General features: G+C 37.2%; 2 protein-coding genes across 9 annotated transcripts; one reads left to right on the top strand and one right to left on the bottom strand.

The window, feature by feature from the left end:
• The first annotated feature begins 13141 nt into the window (after positions 1–13141).
• LOC136232668 (protein ABIL2-like) lies at positions 13142–16882 on the top strand. Of its 5 annotated transcripts, XM_066021982.1 has the most exons (11): positions 13143–13474; positions 13657–13698; positions 14020–14129; positions 14777–14859; positions 14974–15124; positions 15629–15728; positions 15811–15903; positions 15980–16022; positions 16102–16193; positions 16267–16391; positions 16478–16882. In XM_066021982.1, the coding sequence occupies exons 3-11, from the start codon at positions 14043–14045 to the stop codon at positions 16646–16648; spliced, it is 945 nt and encodes a 314-aa protein (XP_065878054.1). In that variant the 5' UTR covers positions 13143–13474; positions 13657–13698; positions 14020–14042; the 3' UTR covers positions 16649–16882. The 5 variants fall into 5 exon arrangements, with proteins under 5 accessions (XP_065878056.1, XP_065878054.1, XP_065878053.1 ...); XM_066021984.1 differs by lacking the exon at positions 14020–14129 and having other exon boundaries at positions 13142–13474; XM_066021981.1 differs by lacking the exon at positions 13657–13698.
• Positions 16883–17543: 661 nt separating this feature from the next.
• LOC136232669 (uncharacterized) lies at positions 17544–22467 on the bottom strand. 4 transcript variants are annotated; one of them, XM_066021988.1, is made up of 6 exons: positions 22331–22465; positions 21665–21723; positions 20893–21090; positions 20232–20304; positions 19720–19775; positions 17544–17921 (listed from the first exon to the last, which is right to left on the bottom strand). In XM_066021988.1, exons 3-6 carry the CDS (start codon positions 20913–20915, stop codon positions 17819–17821), a joined length of 255 nt encoding a protein of 84 aa, XP_065878060.1. In that variant the 5' UTR covers positions 20916–21090; positions 21665–21723; positions 22331–22465; the 3' UTR covers positions 17544–17818. The 4 variants fall into 4 exon arrangements, with proteins under 4 accessions (XP_065878060.1, XP_065878058.1, XP_065878057.1 ...); XM_066021986.1 differs by lacking the exon at positions 20893–21090 and having other exon boundaries at positions 22336–22467; XM_066021985.1 differs by lacking the exon at positions 20893–21090 and having other exon boundaries at positions 22331–22467.
• Positions 22468–22965: the final 498 nt, after the last annotated feature.

Raw genomic sequence — 22965 nt, forward strand, 5'->3', positions numbered from 1 at the left:
CTTGTTTTGTTCTATGTTTATTGTCTAATTCTTGTCTTACGCTTTATTCAATTGGTTTAACTCATTCAAAAGCCCCAAAATCTAGTAGGCACATATTGCGAGCTGAATCTGACCTAGTCAGAGCCTAGGAGATTGACGACCTCTTAGTTGATTAAGCGCCAATTTACTGAGCCTTAGACCTAGTTTCGGCCTTAGGGAATCACGCGCTAGGAACCTCAGGAGGGTAAGTAGGGTTAATCGCCTTGAATACAAGTGACTTGGATTAGGTTTTACTCAATAGACTTGATAATCTATCTTAATTATTATCGATCATTCCATGTTCCTTCGAATAGTTTCATTAATGAAAGATCAATTAGGGGTAGAGTAATTTAGTTAGGCTTAGAATAACTTAGCTAGAATTAGATAACTTAGTTAGAATTAGATAATTTAGCTAGGATTAGCACAATTCAACCTAGGAGTAGATTAATTTAACAAAACCAAACTCAAAACCCCCTAAGCCTAGATAACATCCGAGACTTAGTAGCTTGATACTTGCAGAAATAAATCCTGTGGACGATAACCTGGACTTAAACCAGAAATTTATTACTTGATAACGACGGGGTACACTTATCCCTTAGTGAGGTTTCGCGAGAAGCCGCATCAAGTTTTTGGCGCCGTTGCCGGGGATTTATTTCTTCTGCAATATCGAACCAAAGGTCGATTTGTTAGTTTAGGCATTCTTTTGTGAATATCCTTTGTTTATATCGTTTATATCTGCTTATATATAATTCTTTATAACTTTTGTAGTTGTTCATATCTTTTGTATTCTGTCCAAAACTATATACTTTTTACTTATCAACTTTTGTGCTAGAACTTCACTTTTTCTCAGCGTTCTCTGATCAATGAATTGGCAAGAAAGAGTCGAGTGGCAAGCTCAAAAGTTTACTATCCCATCAAGACGATACATTCATGCCCTGGAGAATGAGGCTCCTAATCCCTCCATGGCGGAGTTAAATAAGAAAATGGATATCTTAATGGCGAAACTGAGCCTCAACACCAATGAAAGTGTAAGTTTTGTGGGTAATCACCAAAGGTACAATTCTAACCCCAATTCTTATAGCTTTTATGATAATAATTGGAGGAGACCTCAACACTCAAATCTGTCCTACGGGAATCCTAACATGTTGAGGCCTCCAAATAGGTTTGTTAATGAGCACAGGGAAAACGAATTGGGAATGTTCCCTTACGAACAAGCAAGCCAAGTTCCTCCACAACCCTCTAGCTCACGAGATGAGGTGCTGTCCCTTTTGAAAGGAATATCAGCCCGACTTACAATCAATGAGGAGGTTTGCAAGGACTTGAGCAACCAATTGGCTCAAATAAACCATGAGATGCAAGAGCAATCCCGAGATGCTCTCCCATGCATAAAGGAAAACATAGAAATCCCACAAAGGGAATCAGCTCAAGCCATCTCCTTGAGGAATGACAAAAAGGTAGAACCAAGTCCACTATCACATGCATCACTCGAGGTAAGTGAGGAACCAGAAGCGGTAAGCAACCCCGGTTCAAAATCTGAATTTTTAAATCATGTGATAGAGATAAAAGATCAAATCAAAACTTGTGTATCTCAACTACCTCTTCCTCAAAAATTAGAAAAGTTTAGGTTTGCTTCATGCTCAGAAGTTTTCATTCTCTTCGACCTACCAAGAGAATCCAAAAGGGAGCAAACCAAACTTTTTCATAATATGTTTAAATTCGGCCTCCTACTTTCATTAAACTTATTAGAGGATCTTAATCCGTTTTGTAGGTACGGGTTATTTGTCAAGGAGTTCGAGTTCCTAACGCGGATAGAAGCTTATACTTAGGAAGAAACTCTATGTCGAGCTAACCGACTGTAAAAGTAGCGCTTCTTGGGAGGCAACCCAAGTTTGGATTACAATTTTTTCTAGGTTTGTTTTTCTTTTTAATTTAATTTTAGATTTTTGTTTTTAACTTTAATCAGTAAGTTGTCTTCTCCACCCTAACTTTTTGCACTCGTACTTCATGATTTGTGATGCAATGTTGGAACTTATTGCATATTTTTAGTGTGAGGAGGAGGGGTAGACAAACTTACAAAAATTGTATAAATTTTTAATTTTTGTTGCGTCGTGTCTAGTTTAGTTTAGCGTTTTTGGGTTTTATTTATGTTTTTGTATGTTTAGGACCTAAAACCGTGAACCTCCTTCGAATCTAAACTTCGTTATTTGTCTTTGAGGGCTGAGAACCGAATTTAAAATTGCATGACAACTAGTTTAGGCGTAGGACACAACTCTTGTATCTGTAAAAGCATGAGCTACAGTTTGCATTTAGACCCTACTTTTGAAGAAATGCTAAAATCATTACTTAGGTAAATAACTTAAGAATTGAAGGCATGTGATATTAAACTTGAGTTTGGGGAAAACTAGTAAACACAAAATTGAAACCCAAAGAATTGTGAGTTGAATTTGAGCCTAAGAGCGAACATCAAAAATCTCTTTTTCTTGACATTTTTGTGTGAATGCTTTGACTTGTGGAAGATTACAGATTTTGCACCTAATACTGTGTTGAACCTACATGCAATGATTTGAGATGATAAACGATGAATCAGCCTCATTAGAATTAACCCTTTTCTTTACCTTGTTTTTCTTTTTCATCCACTCTAGGAAGCCCCTTTGAGCCGACATTTTTGTAGTTTATAGATTTTTCTTTCGTTCTAACCCGTTTTTGCGAACCACAATTTGGTTCGCTACTTAACCTTTATTTTTGCAAAGCTCGAACTGAGCCTTTGTTTTCTTCTAGCATTTTATCGTTGTTTATGGCATTATAGTAGCAAGCCAAAAGGCTAAGAAGTGAATGAGCATCACTATCCCAAAAGAAAAAAAAAAGAGAAAGGAAAAACAGAAAAAAAAGGGGGGAGAAAAGAAAAGAAAAGAGACGAACAAAAGGGAAGAACTTCATTCCCCAGTTCCTAAAAATAAAAACGTCTCAAAAAGAAATCCAAAATAAGGGATGAATAAAAAGCTCAGTCACTTCATATTTGCTAAAGCCATTTAAACTCTGTTTTTATAACGCTAGAACGTTTTAACCCTTGTTGTACCTTTAAACCTCTAACCACATTACAACCCCAATTAGAGACTGTTTTTGATATCATCGGAGTCATATAGCATAGTAGAGGAACTCGGATGAACGTGCAAAATCAACGTAGTCCTAAGCAAGAATATAAGCCAAGAGTAAACACCTTAGCCACCAAAAATTGTGTGAATGAGTGAACTACCTATGGTGAGGTGTTTTACTTAGCAATCCCCTCAAGCTCGTTTAATTGAACATGTGTCCCTTTACTTAAAACTATGACCTATTGTAATTGAAATGCAGCTTTTGGATATCGTGTCTCTACTTTGTATTTCCGAATGCATGTAATTACAGATGCTCGAAATTGTGTCAAGCACCTAGTCAAACTGGGAAGTTTTCTAGCTTGCTTGTGATGGCGGGTTTAGTTTTTTAGTTTACTTGGGGACAAGTAAAGTTTTAAGTGCGAGGAGGTTTGATAGGGGTCAAAAACCCCTATCTTTGGGTACGGTTTTAGGACGGTTTTTAGGTTTATTTGGCTAATAAGCGAGCAATTCTCGCATTTAAATGCTTTTGTGTGAGTTAGTTAGAAATTGGAAACATTCTATTTACTTTTCGTTGTTTAGGCTCGTTTTGTGATCAATTTAGGCAAATACGGCCGAAATAACATGCATATTAGAATTCCGTTATCTTTTGAAGCTAATTGGTCCGTCAAAAGTCGCACCAAACGAAGCGTTTGCTCAAAATAAGCGATTGACGGATCAATTTAGCTTTTGGACTAATGTTTTCTGGAGTTTTTATGCGTGTGCAGGTGTAAGTTCGGACGAAAAAGGGTTTGGAAGTCATCCAGCACGGATCGAGCGTGCTTCGGGCGAAAACGCTCGGCGAGCAGGGCCCCCCCGGGCCATTTCTACTCGCCGAGCAGGCTATGCCTGCTCAGCAGGCTATGCCTGCTTAGCAGGCTATGCCTGCTCGCCGAGCAGGCCGCCAGAGGCCTGCTCGGCGAGCAGGGGCTGCTCGTCGCAATCCTGCTCGGTGAGCAGCCTTTCCTGCTCGGCGAGCAGACCTGCGGGAATTGGTCAAAAAGACCAATTCCGCCCCCACGAAGCCACGTTCGGCCCCACATCTTCCTACACCAACAAGGACACGAAATTAGGTCAAAACGAGACCCGAGACGCGGCTATAAATAGGAATTTCTAATTGTAAATTAGATATCTTTCGTTTTTGTAAATTATTTAAGCTTTCCCCTTGTAATTCCTCTCAATCTTCTCCATCTTCCTCAAACTCCATTGAAGCTCCTTCAAAGCTTTCTACCGAGGAATTATCAAAGTCCGTCCTTAAGATCAAGTCGCCGGCTGCAGAGTAAACAGGTTCCCTGAAAGGGATTTTTGTATCTTCTTTCATCTTTCTATGTTTGTACTCTTTGATACAGTTGCCGAACTTGTCTTATTGTATCTTGTGACAATCATCTCGCCTTTAATAATAATTTAGCTCTTGTTTTGTTCTATGTTTATTGTCTAATTCTTGTCTTACGCTTTATTCAATTGGTTTAACTCATTCAAAAGCCCCAAAATCTAGTAGGCACATATTGCGAGCTGAATCTGACCTAGTCAGAGCCTAGGAGATTGACGACCTCTTAGTTGATTAAGCGCCAATTTACTGAGCCTTAGACCTAGTTTCGGCCTTAGGGAATCACGCGCTAGGAACCTCAGGAGGGTAAGTAGGGTTAATCGCCTTGAATACAAGTGACTTGGATTAGGTTTTACTCAATAGACTTGATAATATATCTTAATTATTATCGATCATTCCATGTTCCTTCGAATAGTTTCATTAATGAAAGATCAATTAGGGGTAGAGTAATTTAGTTAGGCTTAGAATAACTTAGCTAGAATTAGATAACTTAGTTAGAATTAGATAATTTAGCTAGGATTAGCACAATTCAACCTAGGAGTAGATTAATTTAACAAAACCAAACTCAAAACCCCCTAAGCCTAGATAACATCCGAGACTTAGTAGCTTGATACTTGCAGAAATAAATCCTGTGGACGATAACCTGGACTTAAACCAGAAATTTATTACTTGATAACGACGGGGTACACTTATCCCTTAGTGAGGTTTCGCGAAACTTGACAATGTAATAACAAAAACGAAAATTATGAAAATAACAACCAAAATTAACAAAAAGAAAAGAAAAGATGCAGAAATAATTGTTCAAGTTTTGGATTTAAACCGAGGAGAACTCGATTTCTCCCCCTTACTCAATCCTTTCTCAGGATCTTTGGATTCTTCTCCGTTGTGCTTGGGGGAGAACCTTGTGGCCTTTCCTGCCTGTCCCTATTGATCTGGGCTACCTGATTGCTCAGATCCTTGCAGAAAGCTTCATTGTTGGCAAGCCTAGCCGAGATCTCCTTCAAGAGAGTAACCACCTCGTCAGATTCCTTAGGAGGTTGCATTGGCCCTTGATTTTGCTGTTGATATAGGGGCATGCCAAGCCCCTGCTCTCTATGTTCTTGAACAAAACCGCTGGGAGGTCGAAGCACATTCTGATTTGAATTTCCGTAAGATAGGTTCGGGTGCTGAGGCCTCCTATAGTTTTTGTTGTTGTTGTAGGAGTTGTGGTTGTTGGGGTTGTAGTTGTTATAGTTCTAGTTGTATCTCGGTTTCCCCCCAACATAATTGACCATCTCCACCCCGTCTCCAGCGAAAGGGCTACCTGCCTGACAGTCCTTTCCATGGTAGTCGCCGCCACAGTGCACACAGGTGGGAGGTTGGCTGAATTTTGCCAACAGGACGTCCATCTTCCTACTCAAATCCGCAACACCCGGATTTTGTTCTTGTTCTTCCACAGCAAACACATGCTGCCTTGTGGGGCCAGCGAGTTTCTCCTCTTGCCACTGCACACTCTTCCTAGCCAGATCATTAATCATGTCATATGCCTCTCTTGCTGTCTTTCTGAACAAATCTCCACCCACTGCGGAGTCTACGATAGCCCTATTAGTGGGTGTCAATCCGTGATAGAAGATGCTCACCAATTGATGCTTGGGTATGTCATGATGAGGGCACATGCGCAGCATTTTTCTGAATCGGGTCCAAGATGTGTGGAGCGCTTCGTGCTCGGGTTGGTGGAAGGATGTGATCTCACCCCTGAGCATTGCTGTCTTCGAGGGAGGAAAGTAGTAGGACAAGAATTCCTTCTCCAATCCTGCCCAAGTCGTGATTGATCCAGGCTCCAATGTTCTTAGCCATTCCAAAGCTTGCCCAGTTAGAGAAAATGGGAACAGCTTCAGCCTAGCAGCATCTTGGGGAACCCCATTTGTTCTCGCAGTGTCTGCGCACATTAGGAAGCGATCCAGATGATCATTCGGGCTTTCATGTGCTTCCCCTCCAAATAATCCGGTCTGTTGAATCAAGTGAATTATGCCTGACTTGATTTCGTATGTGTTGGTCGGAATGTTCGGAGCGGCAATGCCGGACAGATGCTGGTGTCGGTGTGCTGCCAGGATCTCACTCATTAGACGAGTGTTAGTTTCTGGTCCGGTGTTCTCAGTGTTCCGTTCATTGTCAGTCATTTTGATAGGCTCGATGATCTCGTCTTGCTTCAGTTTTCCAATCTGTTTGCTCCTGCGAAAAGTACGTTCAAGTTCAAGGTTAAGAGGGACACACGGTATTCTCGCTGATCTTGTAGGCATATGCTGAGAAGAAATAAATACAAGAAATAAATTAAAGCAGAAATTTTTCCTATGAAAGAAAAGTATACACATCATACAAGGTCGCACAGTTTTATACAAGTATTCTTATTGGTTTATATTGACAGATATAGATTGGTGTACATGGTACAAGCTAGTAGAGATAAACAAGTATGTATAAGTATGAATCAGAATATGAACAAATATAAATATAAGAATGAACAAGTATAAAAGGTATAAACAAGCACAAACAGACAAGTATAGATGAATTTAACAAGTATAAATATACGTTTGTATAAACAAGTATAAATAAGAATAGGTATGAACAACTACGCATGTTATGAGAAAACACGGTAGATATAAACAAGTATAGAAAGGTCATATATACTGAGGTATAAACGAATAAACAAGTATTTGCATATATAAGTATAAATATGAACAAGTATAAGTATGAACGATATAGACAAAGAATATTTACAAACGAATTGTATATAAACAAGTATATGTATAAACAGGTATATGTATAAACAGGTATATGTATAAACAAGTATAAACGATATAAACGATATAAACAAGGGTATTCACAATGAATGCCTAAACTAACAAATCGACCTTTGGTTCGATATTGCAGAAGAAATAAATCCCCAGCAACGGCGCCAAAAACTTGATTATTGGCGGTTGTCGGGTATTTATAGAATTAATCTACTTTCCCCGGCAACGGCGCCAAAAACTTGATGCGCCTTCCGTAAAGAAGACTCACTAAGGGATAAGTATACCCCGTCGTTATCAAGTAATAAATCTGGAAAGTCCAGGTATCGAATCCACAGGACTTATTTACCACAAGTATCGAGCTACTTGGTCTCAGGTGTTATCTAGGCTTTGGGGGGTTTTGAGTTTGTTTGTTTAAGTTAATCTACTCCTAGGTTGAATTACGCTACTCCTAGCTAAATTATGCTAATTCTAATTAAGTTATTCTACGCCTAATTAAGTTAAACTACTCCTAATTAAGTTATACTACTCCTAGGTGATCTTTCACTAATGCAATTACCCGAAGGAACATGGTATGAACGATAATAATGAAGTTAGGTTATTAGGTCTATTGATTAAAAACCTAATCTAAGTTACTTGTATTCAAGGCGATTAACCCTACTTACCCTCCTGAAGTTCCTAGTTCGTGATTCCCTTGTAAGGCCGAAACTAGGTCTAAGGCTCAGCAATTTGGGCTTAATCAACTAAGAGGTCGCCAATCTCCTAGGCTCTGACTAGGTCAGATTCAGCTCACAATATGTGCCTACTCGATTTTGGGGCTTTTGAATGAGTTAAACCAATTGAATAAAGCGTAAAACAAAGATTAAACAAATAATCATAGAACAAAACAAGAGCTAAAATATTATTAAAGGCGAAGAACAATGTCACAGGATACAATTAGCCTAGGATTCATAGACTGTATCAAAGAGTACAAACAAGGAAAGATAAAAGGAGATACGAAAATCCCTTTCAGGGAACCTGTCTACTCTGCAGCCGGCTTCCTAGGTCTTAAGGACGGACCTTGAATATTTCTCGGAGAACAGCTTTGAAGGAGCTTCAATGGAGGTTGAAGAAGATGTAGGAGATGGAGAGGAATTTCAAGGGGAAAGCTAAAGTAAATTACAATAATGAAAGATATCTAATTTACAATGGAAAAGTTCTATTTATAGTTGTAGCTCGGGCCCTCTTTTTGACCTATTTCGTGTCCTTGTGCAGGTGGGAAGTCGTGGGACCAGTCGTGGAGTCATGGGGTTAAAACTGGTATTTTTGACCAATTCCCGCAGGTCAGCTCGCCGAGCAGGGCGCGCTGCTCGGCGAGCAGGCCCCTGGAGGCCTGCTCGGCGAGCTGGCCTAAAAAGGTCAGTTCGACGAGCTGTTTTGCCCTGCACGCTTCCGCACGGTTGCTCGATGTTCCACGATTAATTTTCGCCCGAATTTACCCCTGCGCATGCACGAAAACTCCAAATAACATTAGTCTCGAGGCTAAATTGACCCGCCAATCGCTCATTTTGAGCAAACGCTTCGTTTGGTGCGACTTTTAGCGGATCAATTAGCTATAAAAGATAACGGAATTATAACATACATGCCATTTTGGCCTTATTTGCCTAAAATGATCAGAAAACGAGCCTAAACAACAAAAAGTTAATAAAACATTTCCAATTCCTAACTAACTCATACAAAGGCATATAAATGCGAGAATTGCTCGCTTATTCATGAAATAACACTAAAAACCGTCCTAAAACCGTACCCAAAGATAGGGGTTTTTGACCCCTATCAGTCGCCTGTCGTATTTTAAGGACATAGTTATTTGGGATGGTTGTCATTGGTGATATTCATTGGATTGCGGATATTTGTTAACATAATCTATCTACAGTGTTGAAGTGAACATTCATATCCAATTATTTCTGAAACAAGAAGCAGACATGGGAACGAATTACTGTATGATAACCAGTTAAACTGTGCAAGACATTATTTTGATCAAAGAGTATGAATAGGTCCTGCCTATACATTTCTTCCTTTATAAGAATTATGTGATCATTTGTAAATTGGGAGGAAAATAATGTCAATCATCTGAAGTTATATATCTGCTCTAATTAGGCGTGTGGGAGAAAAGAAGCATTCAGATACATGTGGAAAGTTTTAATAAAGTAAACAAACCTAACAAATAAAGTTTTAAAAGGTTAATTATCCAAACGTCAAAAATAAAGAAGTACATAAACCTCACAAATCAAAGTTTTAAAGTACATAAACTTCAGAAATTAAGTGTCTATATTCCTCGAATAGCTTGCTGCAGAAGTTGAGATATTAGTTGGCATTCGTATTGTATTTGGAAGCGGACGATGACAATTCATCCTATTATGACCAGTATTCCCACACCTGCTGCATGTTGTGCGAACTACTTCTTCGCCTTGTGATGGTATTCTGTTTTGACTTTTTGGACGACCCTTAGATGGCTTACTAAGAACTTTAGGGGGCAAAATTCTCATAGGGGGCTCTCAGGTCGACCATTCTGATTGGTGACCAACTGGATAAATAGACTCAGCCCATGTCAATTTCACTTTTTCGTTCTTGTAGTAAGGATCGACCCACTGATATGCATCCGTTAAATTAAACGTTGCAGCAACCTTACACAAGTGTAGACATGGAATCCCGGATAGTTTTCATCTCCTACACGTACATGTTTTTGAATTCAAATCCACAATCCCACCCTTTAGTCGATCGCCGACGTCAAACATGTGTTGATTGATAGGACGACAAGAACATTTTACAGATTTCGAGACATGTCCTTTTAGTTTTTCTTCGGCCCACTCACACAAAAACGACTGACGTTTGCCTAACATTGAAATGCATAGATATATGTATAAGTTAGAATAAGGGTTATGAAATGATCAACTCAATTGTAAATTAGTTTAGAGATAGAACCTGCTTCATTGCGTCGTTCATAAAACCACCTTTGAAGGATACACCGTATAAACTCCACTACCATTGTGATCGGTAAACGTCTACCTTTCCCCATAGCAGCATTGAATGATTCAGAAATATTTGTCGTTATGATGTTGTACCGGCAAGTGGAAAAATAGGCACGTGACCATTTCTCTATTCCAACTTGCTCTAAATATGTAGCGGCATCGGGATATAAAGCACGAAGTCTAGCGAATGACTCGTCAAAGTCGGAAGTTCGATATGCTTTTGCAGTCTTCCAAAACACAACATCTATATTCTTAACGGCCCTGAATCTGGCCTTCACATTTTGTTTCAAATGAAAGCCACAAGCTCCATGTATGGCATTTGGAAAAACCAAGTTGGATGCATGTTCAATGCTCTTGTGTCTATCTGATATTATGGCTAGATTTTCGACATCGCCTATACATTCCTTTACCTTGGTCAAAAACCATGTCCATGATTCGTTACTTTCCCTATGTCCAATGGAAAATGCAAGTGGAAAAATCATGTTGTTACCATCTTTACCAACAACAACAAATAATGTTCTGGGATATTTACCTTTTAAAAAGGTTCCATCAACACAAAGAACTGGACGGATGTGTTCTTTAAACACTCTAATTGAAGAACCAAAAGCAAGGAAAAAACATTTAAAGTGGTGATCATCATCAGTTTCAATATGTATCACCGTACCGGGGTTTTTAGCCTTCAATGTCGCACAATAATCCGGTAACAACATGTATGACTCTTCCGGTGAACCACTTTGAGCATCTATGGCCCAATTCCTTTCTCTCCAGGATTGCATGTAAGAGATGTTAATTTTGTAATCATTTTGAAAATCTTCAGCAATGTTAATTGGTCGGTACACTCGATTCGAGAGATCAAACTTATCTCGAAGCAGTTTGCCAGCAACTCGTTTCCCCGCCTGTCTATGGTGTGGTAATATTTGATCTCTTGGACAAGTGTGTTGATCGATACCATCCATCCTTCGAAGTCTAAACATTTCAGAACCAGGTATCACAATACCTCTAGCCCGCCATTTACATTTTTCAACATATGTACATCTAACTTCAAACATTGACTTGTTAGATCTGTATACCTTCCATTGGTACATATTTAAGATTGCATGTTTTCCGAGTGCATCTTTCAGTTCTACTTTGTTGGCAAAAATATCATCCACCTTTAAACTGAAGGCACCTTTATCTGTAAGTTTTTCTTTAGCCAACGCGGGTGCCTTGGGGGCCTCTGGAATCCACCGCAATGGATCAGTCATTCTTCTTTACCTTTTTGAATCATCCTCAGTATATTTCGGGACATGATCAACTTGCGGCTCTATTTTGACACCGCTGGCTTCACTCTGCCGAATAGGTACTTCATAATCATCATCGGGATACACATCATAATCATCATAACCATCATTGGGATCGTAACCATCATCATCATTCCAAATTCGGTCCTCCATTAGATCATCTAATCCACGGGCGTCAAATTCGTGTGTAGAAACACGGTTTGATTGTACAAGCACAACTTCTGTTCGTGTCTCTTCTTTTTGGGGCTTCCTCATCTCCTTACCTTGTATGTCTTTTTGTTCATCATTTCTTCGTGGTATAAAGGTAGCATATAGAGGAATCAAATCAGTCGGATTCATACGACAATAGTCTATAAAAACCATAACATCCTCATCTTTTTGAATTGGTGCTGCTATTCCAAGAACTTTGTTTGGACCGTATGTCGACTGCATGGAGATATGTAGATCAAAATCGGTTGCATCAATACTTACTGAAGTGTACACTTTCGCTTTTAACATTTGCAAATCGATGTTAGTTGCAAAACGGAACAACTTCGATTGACCGCCCACGTATGTCATATCTTCTCGAACGGTTTTCCAATGGCCGTGCCACAATAACATACATGGAACTGTTCCAAACGACATACTTCTACATTTGAGAAAAAAACACATATTAACAAAAACTTATACTCAGATAGTCTTTCGCACCTTTAAAAAATGTGACAAAATCGACAAGCTTATACTAAGAGAGCCTGTCGCACCCTGAAAAAATGCGACAAAGGCGACAAACTTATACCAAGAGAGTCTGTCGCACCCTGAAAAAATACGACAGGTACGACAGGTTCATATTTCTGGAGTTTGTCGCACCGTGAAAAATACGACAAGTGCGACAACATTAAACTACCAGGCCATTGTCGCACTATTTCGTGGTGCGACAGATACGACAAAGTCGGGGGAAATCCCAAAAAAACGTTCATGAAAAATCTGAAAAAATACAGAGTTTCAATGGGTTGAATGGGTCCGAAATGCATAACCCTAAACTATTTTCGTTTGAATTTGACATATACATCTTATATACATCGTATTAAACACATATGATATTGTATTGAGATTAAAATTGAAATCTAGGTCAAACCCGGCACCATACTTACATGAATTAACTAAGCTTTAGCTCTTGGATTGTTCACTTGATTGTTGTTCACTTGATTGTTGTATGAAGTGTTGTAAAAAATAGAAAGAAAAAAAGAAGAGAAGAAGGAAAGTGTGGAGCAAGTGTGATGAATGAGTAATGGTGAATGTGTTTGATGGGGAAGAAAGGGGAATAAGAAAGACAAGGGTATTTTTGTCCAAATACAATGAAACTGCCTGTATTTGTAAAAAGTTGGATAACTAGGCTAAAAACGTAAATGAGTTGTAAAATATGGCCAGTTTTGTAATTATCCCCATTTAAAACCCTAGTTAAAGCAAACATTTTTAATAGATTAAACTTATACTTTAGACTAATCAAATTTCAATTAAAAAGAAAATTGATACCTAATATAAATTGATTTTATAAATTTTTCAAAATTTATAAAATTTATTTTAGCATCCAATAGAGAATTGAAGTTGAACAAAACAAAAAAAAAAAAGCTGCAGATCTCGCGTGCCTTGGAAAGAACAATACCATGACTGCAATTTTACACTTAGAAGAGCAGACAGCAAAAAAAAACTTTCCTTTAACAAAGTTGCTTACATTTCGACCGTTGATTTGTTCAATCCAACGGTTATAATCAAACCCCATCTTTTCTCCGTGATGAGTGGAGATATCAATTCAATTCAAGGAAGCACTCAATTTCTTTTGTGGGTTTGTTCGCAATCGTGAAATTCAAACCTCCAACTTCTAATTCAAGTCAAAATCCATAAATTAAACAGAAGAATCGGAAGTGGGAAGTGGGTTCCCACTCAAATGATGAGTTTTTGCTTTAAAAAGGTCTGAACTTTTCCCCTCTTTCAACGTGCTAAGCTTCATCTCTGTCTCCCCCTCTTCTTCTTCTTCTTCTTCTTCTTCGGGCTTCTCAGTGAAATTTCTAGATAGCAACATTAATGTTTGTCTTTATCTATTTTGCTTTTTTCCCCATTATTGATTTGGGGGAAATGGGGTTTGGCTTTTAGTTTCTCAGCCACAGAAGAGGAATAATCAAATTGGAGGTTCAGGTTTGTCCCTTTTGATTTCGTTTGTTCATCCGATTTTGTGAACAAATTTAGGAATAATACACTGAAAAGTTGCTACTTTACTGAATTTTGGGTCACTGTAATTTCTTAATTGGAATGGAATTCAGAACTGTCTTACTTAGTATCTTTCACTGAGACATGCTTTTTGGGGATTATCTGATAGAAGTTCAATTGGGGTTTTGATTGAGTCACATTTAAATTGATGATTATTAGGGCATTTTGTGGGTTTCTCATATCATACCAGAAGTTCATATGTTCTTAATTAGGGTTTAGTTTTAAAATTGGTCATTGTTATTGCTGCAGGATAGGGAATTCAATAAGGAATTATGACTGCATCTTCAATATCTAGAGAGGCATCAAATTATGATGAGGTTTCTATGCAGCAGAGCTTGCTCTTCTCTGATAGTCTTAAGGTGCTTCAACTTTTATTTTTCGATTTTCGGTTTTCGATTTTTTGATCAGTATCTTCAATGTGCATTTTGGATTTCAGAATGTACTTTCGGAGTCCGTGTACCCTAAGTCAGTTTGTGATTTAGACTGGATTGAAGGGTATATGGATGAGTTGTGAGATAGTAGTTAACCTACAGTATCTAGAGTCTGTGTACCCGCTCCAATGCCTAAGTCAGTTTGTGATTTAGACCGGATTGAAGGATATGGACGAGTTGTGAGATAGTAGATAACATACTGTATCTTGTGTCTATACTTGTCTATATATATATATATATATAGGGTTTTTTAGGTTAAGCCTTCCAGTGATTAGGAATTCTTATGAGTTGAGGATATCCGTGTTACTCAAGGAATCTAAGTCCTAGGATTCTCGAAGGTTCCTCCGTGTGAGGAGGCTGGAGCCTTCATCGCTGCCCTTGAGCAGGCTCCTTTGCACGTGCCTTTTAATCTTTAAAGGGGGGCGGAGATGACGTTATCCATATGATGCTATTTTGCATGATATCAGAATGTATAAGTTCACTTTGAATGAATGTTTTTCCTACTTGAGCTTTTATAATGGCATGAAAGTTTAATCGTTGCTAGTCCGGGAATTTCTCATTGTATTGTGTTTCAGGATTTGAAGAATCTGAGAACACAGTTATACTCAGCAGCTGAGTATTTTGAGCTATCTTACACGAATGATGACCAGAAACAGATGTGAGTGAGAAACCCGTGTTTTTTCTGTGAATGGTGTTTTGGCAGTCTTGATTGATGTTTTATTTGTGTTCTTCGTCGAGATTTTTGAGAAATCAGAATCGCTTTTCCGTGCAGAGTAGTAGAGACATTGAAAGATTATGCAATTAAAGCTATTGTGAATACTGTGGATCATTTGGGTTCAGTGACGTATAAAGTTAATGATCTTCTGGATGAGAAGGTTGATGAAGTTTCGGGAACAGAATTCCGTGTTTCATGCATTGAACAGGTATTCCTCGATTCTCATTTCTTATTGGAATATTTGGAACATAGATTCTCTTATGAATTGTGAATGATTTCTGAGGAAAATCCCGTTTTTACGGTGAAATATTACTCTATTGAAACATTTTAAGGCTATTTTGATGAATTCTCTTTTTTCATCTCTGAAGTTTATGATGTAACCTCATGTGCTATGGAAGGACAAATTGTTTATCTTTTTTACGTTGAAAGTATTCGGTGAGAAAAATCGAGTATATTGTATAATAAGCACTTTTTCCATGCACCAATTTATGCTTCTATTACTTCTGCATCGGAGAAAATTGAACACGTTACTAATATAAACTTACACCGGGTGCCAAAAATAGTTCCTTTTTTTCGTGCAACAATGTCTATTGCGATGATTCCCATTTGATTTTAATATTTATATAATGATTGATCGAATACATCTTTGCGTGCTTTTTACTGAAAGAAATCCTTGTAATCTTTTTAATTCGTTTTTTCCTGGTTTTGTTAGAGACTACGGACGTGCCAAGAATATATAGATCACGAGGGTGTCACACAACAGTCATCGGTAATGGATACGCCCAAGTACCATAAACGTTACATCTTGCCTGGTAATAATGTTCTCTACTTCGGTGTCTGATGTACTTCCTAGTTACGAGGTTGAATCTTTACGAGCGAACACTTGATTTTCAGTTGGAGAGACGATGCATGGAGCCATTCGTACTAAAGCAAAATACATAGGATGCAGCCTAGATGATGAAGATGAGTGGCATCAGTTCCGGAATGGTAAGGAGATTCTTCCTAGTATTTACCGATTTCTTCCACGTCACGCTATTTTAATTTGTTCCTTTCTGTTATCTAGCTGTCCGAGCAACGATAACCGAAACACCAACACCTCCAGTCAGGTACGTAAAAAAAAAGTTTCATCTTTATCATCTAAGAAATAACGATGGTTTAGTTCGATAACGATGTTTTCCCGTTCAGAAGAGGACGTTCCCCATCTCCTTCTCCACGACCACCTCCACAACGATCCGCAACCTTTTCTTTTACTTCTACTATGCCTAAAAAAGAATCCGGTAAATCTCCATTTTCAGATGCCTTAAACCTTGCATCTAGTTTTTCTCTTGCTGATTCCATCTCGATTATCAGATAAGCGCTCAGTTTCCCCCTATCGGTTTCCATTGTTGCGTTCGGGGTCCATGTCAAGTAGGCCGACAACGCCCAATAGCAGCAGACCTACTACTCCGAATTCGGCTGCTCCTGCAAGGAGACGGGTAAGAAAGAAATAACTTAATCATCATATCATGAGTATGCGAAACTTGTTGAAACTTGTTGAAATTGGTTTCTCTGCTTGTGCTAGTATCCTTCGGAGCCTCGAAAATCAGCTTCAATGCGAATGCAAAGTGAAAAGGGAAGTCCTAAAGACATGGAGCAAAACCCGAGCAAAAGTAAACGGCTACTCAAAGCATTGCTTAGTCGGCGGAAATCGAAGAAAGATGAAATGTTATATACATACTTGGATGAATATTGATTGAGGAAACAAAGAAAAAGGAGCTGAGGATGCTGTGAAAGCATAGTAAACTTGGATTTTTGGTTTTCAATTTCTTCAATACCCATTTTGTAATTTTCTTCATTAATTATAGCAAATATATATATATGAGTGGTGATATCATTGCTTGTATTGTTCCATAGTGTGCTTGTAATGCATATTGGTATGGAAATTCTTGCCATTAATATTAATGGATTATTCTGTTTAGTCCTGCTATCTCGGTGTCGGAGCCACGAATTTATATTTGGGAGGCTAATTTTAGCTCTGTGGTAGAAACAGTATAGCTCTCAGTTTCCCCTAGACTGTTTCCAAAGCAAAACTGGACTGCTTCCGAAGGAAGAACTCGTTTTAAAAAGTTGCTCGGTCCAAGATCATGAAACAATTGGTGAAATCGGGCAAAATCTGAAGAAGTCATTTTTTAGGCTATGCAGTACAAGGTCATGAGACATTGGAGAAATCAGCAAATCCGGACTCTTTCCCGAATTCAAATCAAGTGGTACATTTTATTAATAAGTAATAAATCATTTTCAGGATGTCAATGTTTCATTAAATAATGTCATTTCTAAGTTGACACGAAATTAATGTAAATTTTGGGATTAGAAAAAATTATTGCTATACACTTTCGCATTTTTACATATTGTATTTGCGAGTCGTGGAAATTACCCTATTAGAGGTCTGTTAAAAAAAATGGGACACTTATTAGACATGTCCCGTACATATCCAATATCCCTGCACCCGTATCTCAAAGTATCCGGCACTAGTTATGTTAACCTCCTAAAGGTGTACATACTTCATAAATTAACGTAAGTGAACCTGCGGAAAAATCATTGCCAAAACATACAGGGAATGACCCACAAACAAGTTTATAAATCCTAAATTTCTTTAACAAGCTCTCTTCAGATCCTTTTTGGTCTTCAATTTCAATCAAAATCGCTTTATAAATTTTACAGATCAGTTTTGCCTAAATTATACCCACACACTGGGAAGGCGAGGATGAGTTGAACTTGCATCTTTTCGGCAGTTGTAAAGTTGCACATGATTTGAATACATTGGGGAACATCGAAAAAGAAACTTGGATGAACAAATCATAAATATAGATTAACAGTAGAGCTAATTTCGTACAATAACCCCGTAATGGTATTACTGTTTCATTCATTTCCCGAACTCTTCAATCGTTTTTGTTGCAAGTGTAAGCACGTCTACGAAAGATGAATATGATGCTCGAAGAAATCTCGCCTCCACTGCCTCAAAGTGCCTGTCAATAAACAAAGGTGCAAAATATTTAGGAAAAAGTAGAAAAAAAGAACATATAGTTTCAAGTATTTACAAGTATGTTTCACTTTAATTTAGCCCTCATTGGTAGGTAATCTGTAAATTCCACTATAAACCCTCATCGAGGTCTGTGGTTTGCCCTGACCTTGGGAGTGAATAGACCTACCCTTACCTAAACTTTTTGTAATAAAAAAAGTCATGTTTCACTTTGTTGCCTTGACATAACTTATTGAGACGTGGAACATTATGTTGTTGACCTAGCTAACATTAGGGCGGTAAATGAGCCGAGCCGCTCATTCGGCTAGCTCGACCATGTTCGGCTCGGTTTATAAACAAGCCGAGCTTGAGCACAATTCTGAGGCTCGATCCATAAACAAGCTGAGCCAAGCTTGAGCACGACAAAACTCAGGTCAAAAGCTCGCGAGCAGGCTCGGTTATAGGTTCGTGAACAAGCTCATAAAAAACTCATGAACAAGCTCGTAGCAAGCTCAGTTCGATTATTTTTTTAACAATAACATTACTATTATTTTATAAAGAGGGAAATGTAAAGCTACATAGTTTTATTCACGAGTTTTACTCGTGAGCTTGCTTATGAACATAATTAATAAACTGTTCACAAGCAAAGTTCATGAACATAATTAACAAGTTGCTGGTGAGCAAAGTTCATGAACAGAGTTGGCGAACTGCTAGCGAGCAAAGCTCGTGAACAAAATAATTGAGTTGCTTGAGAGCTGCTCACGAACAATTAATTTCCTTAATGAGCCGAGATCAAACAGGATTTTAAGCTAGACTCGAGCTCGTTAATTTCTGCCAAGTCGAGCATGAGCAGGTCAAGGCTCGGCTCAGCTCGATTACAGTGGAACATTAAGTTCTTAACTTTTAGGCTTAAAACGCTATTTGGCTCCTGTCATATCCAAAATTTTCGTTTTTGGCCCCTAACCTATTATTTGGTAACATTTGTCCCTGAACTATCCAAAATGCTTATGTGACATTGACTTGCCAAGATGTCAAACACAGTGTTAGCCAAATTTTTCGTGGCTAATCAGAGTGCAACACATGGATTATTTTTGCAAGGTTTTGTTTTGTTTTAATACAGTAGCAAAGCCACAAAACATACTCTGATTTACTGAATTTGATACCTTAATCATAGTATATGTTTTGTCTGGTGCCACTTTAAGGGACAAAGGAAATATGCCTTAATCATTGGAAACAGACAGGCATGTAGATGTATAATATTAAATTCATTATTTAATTTTTTAAAGGCAGATACTTAAAATCAGAACAACAAATCTCAAATTGACAGCTCATCAGAACCACAATTTTATTAATTTACAACTGATTAATATATAATATCACAAAGCATTTTGAGTTCAGAACAGACTTCCATGTAAAAAAAAAAAAAATAGAAGCAGAATTACAAACAGTTTTTGGGGAAAAGTAGGTTAGTTCAGCTTCAATAATGAATTGAGATTGAATTAATCACAGCTTTTTGAGCATTCTTTAGAACCAATAACTGTCAACGGTAATTCAAGCTATTTCTTCATATTGCATCCCGTTTTGATCTCCAAAACTTATATTTCAGTTTAATTTTAATGCGTTAGGAGAAACTGTGTCGTTTTTCTTTGTTGATATTTGTTTGCAGTAACATATAAAGATGAATTCAAACTATCACAAACTTTTTATACTATTAGTACGATACGACCGAAAAAAAATGCATAAAATTCCACTATTATATTTATAAATAAAATGTAAGAGAACATCGATCATGAAGACAAACTTACACTGATAACTTGCCACCAGAAATCGACATGTTCCTTTTCACTTTGTCCGGCTGCAACTGTAAAAGAAAACAAAATGACACATTAGGAATAGCAAGACAAGAAATGAAGAACAAGAGAGGCAAACACAATATTTTTGAGTTTTGACCCTGTAATTGGCCAAATTTTGACTTTTAGCCCTTCAACTTTAATTTGGTATTTGGTAAGATTTGATCCCTGAAGTTTCATTTTGGTTAAAATGTTTATCTTAATGGGCGGTACTACCACGCTTGACTATGAAATTGAAGTTCAGGGGACCAAAATTCAAGTTTATAGGACCAAATCAAAGTTCAAGCTTAAGGCACACAACATTCAAACATGACGATATTGTGCATTCAGGGGTACATTTTAATCAATATTAAAGTCAGGGAACCAAATTTCACCAAATTAAAGTTCAAAGGATGATGGTTAAGATTTTGACCAAGTTTTGCAACTAAAACTACTATTGTTCCGGGCAAGAGATGTACGAGTATTACCTCTTTATCAACAATGAGTGCTGCATGAACAATGGAAGCATGTCCCTCCGACTCAAAGTCCACTTCCAAGTCACTGCAGGTAATTATTCAATAATGTTAAACAATGTCCTGTAAGAAATTCCAAAGGTAGTGGACTTCATCTTATGGTAGTGCCATTTAGATTCATCGTCAACCAGAAGGGAATAGAATAAACCAATTAGCCCCTATGCTTAAATAACTCAAATACATTCACTTAAGATGAAAAGTTACTTTCCCACTATACATAAACCATCAAAAGCATCAGTTTCTTTTCAAGTTTTCAGTAAGGCAATTGTATCTGTGTTTCTTCATATTTCAAGATCATCAAAATAACTAGATGATTGAATCACTGTTGTCCATAGCTCACATCTTTGATCCTACTTGACTGACTATTTTGAACAGCAAATGACAAGGGAAAGTCACCCAAAATCAGGTAAATGTATTGAAAATGGAGTTTAAGGCAGTGTTGTTAAACACCTTCAAGGCAATTAAATTAGAACTCAAAATGACTGAGGCACTCACCCGAGTAAAGCAATGCTTAAAAAGGGGTAAAAACAGTACTTAAGTCTCATAAAATAGACAGGCTCATACAGAATATGAATATATATATATATATATATATATATATAGTAGTAAATAATACCTTAATGTCCATGCTAAGTACATTTAAATCACTTCTTATCATTTATTTATTTATAGCGTCATTCTTGAAAATCATTCAATTAAATTGTTGAGATTGAGAACCAAGTAATCAGTAAAGAAGAAATTGACTCTGGTAGGGAACTTGAGAAGGTTATCTTGACATCCATTATTTGATTTGATGTAGCTTAACTTCTTCATCCTATGGGAAAAAAAGCTCTGTTATTTAATTTAAAAACCCAGTTGACAAAATGCTTTCAGATAAGAACTAAACAACTGTAAATTAAATAATACAATTTTAATTTACAAAAAATCATTTGAAAGAGTCCAAATTACATATTTTACACCGATCAGCTCATTTACTCCTAAAGGAAAAATATTTCATTTGAACAGCCACAGGATTGCTGCACCAATCACAATGGAGAAATATACTAAACTGAAAATCACAACAATTTAGCATTTTGTAGTGTTCATTACACCCATCAGCAAAACTTAAAACAGTCTTGTACATAAAATGAACGCAACGCACAAGCCGCAAGAAAAAATAGTAAGAAGTAGTTATCTCCAATGGGAAAGGAGAAAGATTACTCTACTTTCATAATTTAAAAGTAAAGATGGATACTAAAATGAAGTGATAAAAAAAATGTCAGCAAAGCAAGACTCCCAACTCATACATTACATATCACGAAAATCTGAAAAGGAAAATTAACTAACAACAGAATACAGTTAAATACTACAATTCAAAATCAATAATTATTGGGGAGAAAGTGATATACCAGCTGAAATCCCACAGGGTCTGGACTTCTGGCATGTTATAGGCTACAGCTGAAAGTAACTACAAAATTAACAGTTAGAATAGTGATCAATATCAATCATTATCATGTAAAAGTTGAAAAACTATGCTCTATTATCAAAATTTAATGAAAAAAGTCGGAATTTTTACTTAAGAGCACATTCATAAAGCATAACGCAAGCAGGATATATACGCAGAAATAAGATTCTCTAACACGCCAAAATACAGCAGCCACAATAGTCTACAAGAAAAGTTCAATGAATTCTCTGTAAGAGAGATTAAACTCGTGTCTGGCTACCCAACACTCCAAAATTGTCAACAATATTACAGAAAATGATAGATATGTGAATTTAGCTTGTGGATTTATTAGCAAAAGAAAAATCCTAAAATTACAGGTAACTTATACCTAATGTGCAGCATGATGAAGTGGTGATTATACCTAAAATGATAGAACAGATATTTCAAGTAATTCAACCAATGCGAAGGTTCTAAAATTTTGAAGCAACTGAAATTGCAAGAGAGTATATATCTGTCTCAGTCACCCAGGGAGTGAAGAGTAGAAGGAAAGAGAGAAAACAACATAAAATCAGCAACCAGAAAAGAAACCCCTAAAATTACAAATGAAATGAAAATGTAACAGTTAAATTACCTAACTGAAATCGACGGAGGGAATTAGGCAGCCGATTGTCGAGAGAAACAAGAGAAGAGGGAGGGATGTAGGGATTTAGGCTGAGTGAGACAGAGACGATAGCAGAATTGTGAACTGAAACCTAATTTAGTTCAAACGATAAATAACTAATTAGTCAAACTCTTGAGGATAAACAATTTAGGCATAATATACATTTAACTCCCCAAACTATGGTTTTGAAGTCAATTAGGACCTTAAACTATTAAAATCATCAATCAGGTTTCTAAATTAAGCAAAAATCATTAATTGAGTCATCATTCTAAACAAAATCATTGATTGAGGCCTCATCGAAATTCATTTGGTTGGACAGTTTCAGACCCTAATTCCCAAACTCATTTTGAACCAACACATAGATTATTACAGTATATATTAAATAGTCACAATTTCTGATGTTAAGATATTATAGGGATTCAATTAATAATTTTTGTTTAATTCATGTATCTAATTGATGATTTTAATAGTTTAAAATCCTAATTGATTTTGAAACTTTAGTTTGAGAAGCTAAATGGTGTAATGCCAACAATTTATTATTCGAATAAACTTCTTTTTTATAATTTATCCCTATCGTCCGGAATTTGGGAAATTTTCTTCGTGAT

The sequence above is a fragment of the Euphorbia lathyris genome, chromosome 6, assembly GCF_963576675.1.
Source record: "Euphorbia lathyris chromosome 6, ddEupLath1.1, whole genome shotgun sequence".
NCBI lineage: Eukaryota > Viridiplantae > Streptophyta > Magnoliopsida > Malpighiales > Euphorbiaceae > Euphorbia > Euphorbia lathyris.

Excerpts from the sequence above, each read along its gene's own strand:
- LOC136232668 (XM_066021982.1), top strand. The coding sequence starts at position 14,043 with ATGACTGCATCTTCAATATCTAGAGAGGCATCAAATTATGATGAGGTT. Across the intron at positions 14,860-14,973 it reads AATGATGACCAGAAACAGAT|AGTAGTAGAGACATTGAAAG; the intron begins GTGAGTGAGAAA and ends TTTTCCGTGCAG. Across the intron at positions 16,392-16,477 it reads CTGCTCCTGCAAGGAGACGG|TATCCTTCGGAGCCTCGAAA; the intron begins GTAAGAAAGAAA and ends TGCTTGTGCTAG.
- LOC136232669 (XM_066021986.1), bottom strand. The coding sequence starts at position 21,699 with ATGCCAGAAGTCCAGACCCTGTGGGATTTCAGCTG. Across the intron at positions 19,776-20,231 it reads CACTCATTGTTGATAAAGAG|TTGCAGCCGGACAAAGTGAA; the intron begins GTAATACTCGTA and ends TTTCTTTTACAG. Across the intron at positions 17,922-19,719 it reads TCTGGTGGCAAGTTATCAGT|GCACTTTGAGGCAGTGGAGG; the intron begins GTAAGTTTGTCT and ends GTTTATTGACAG.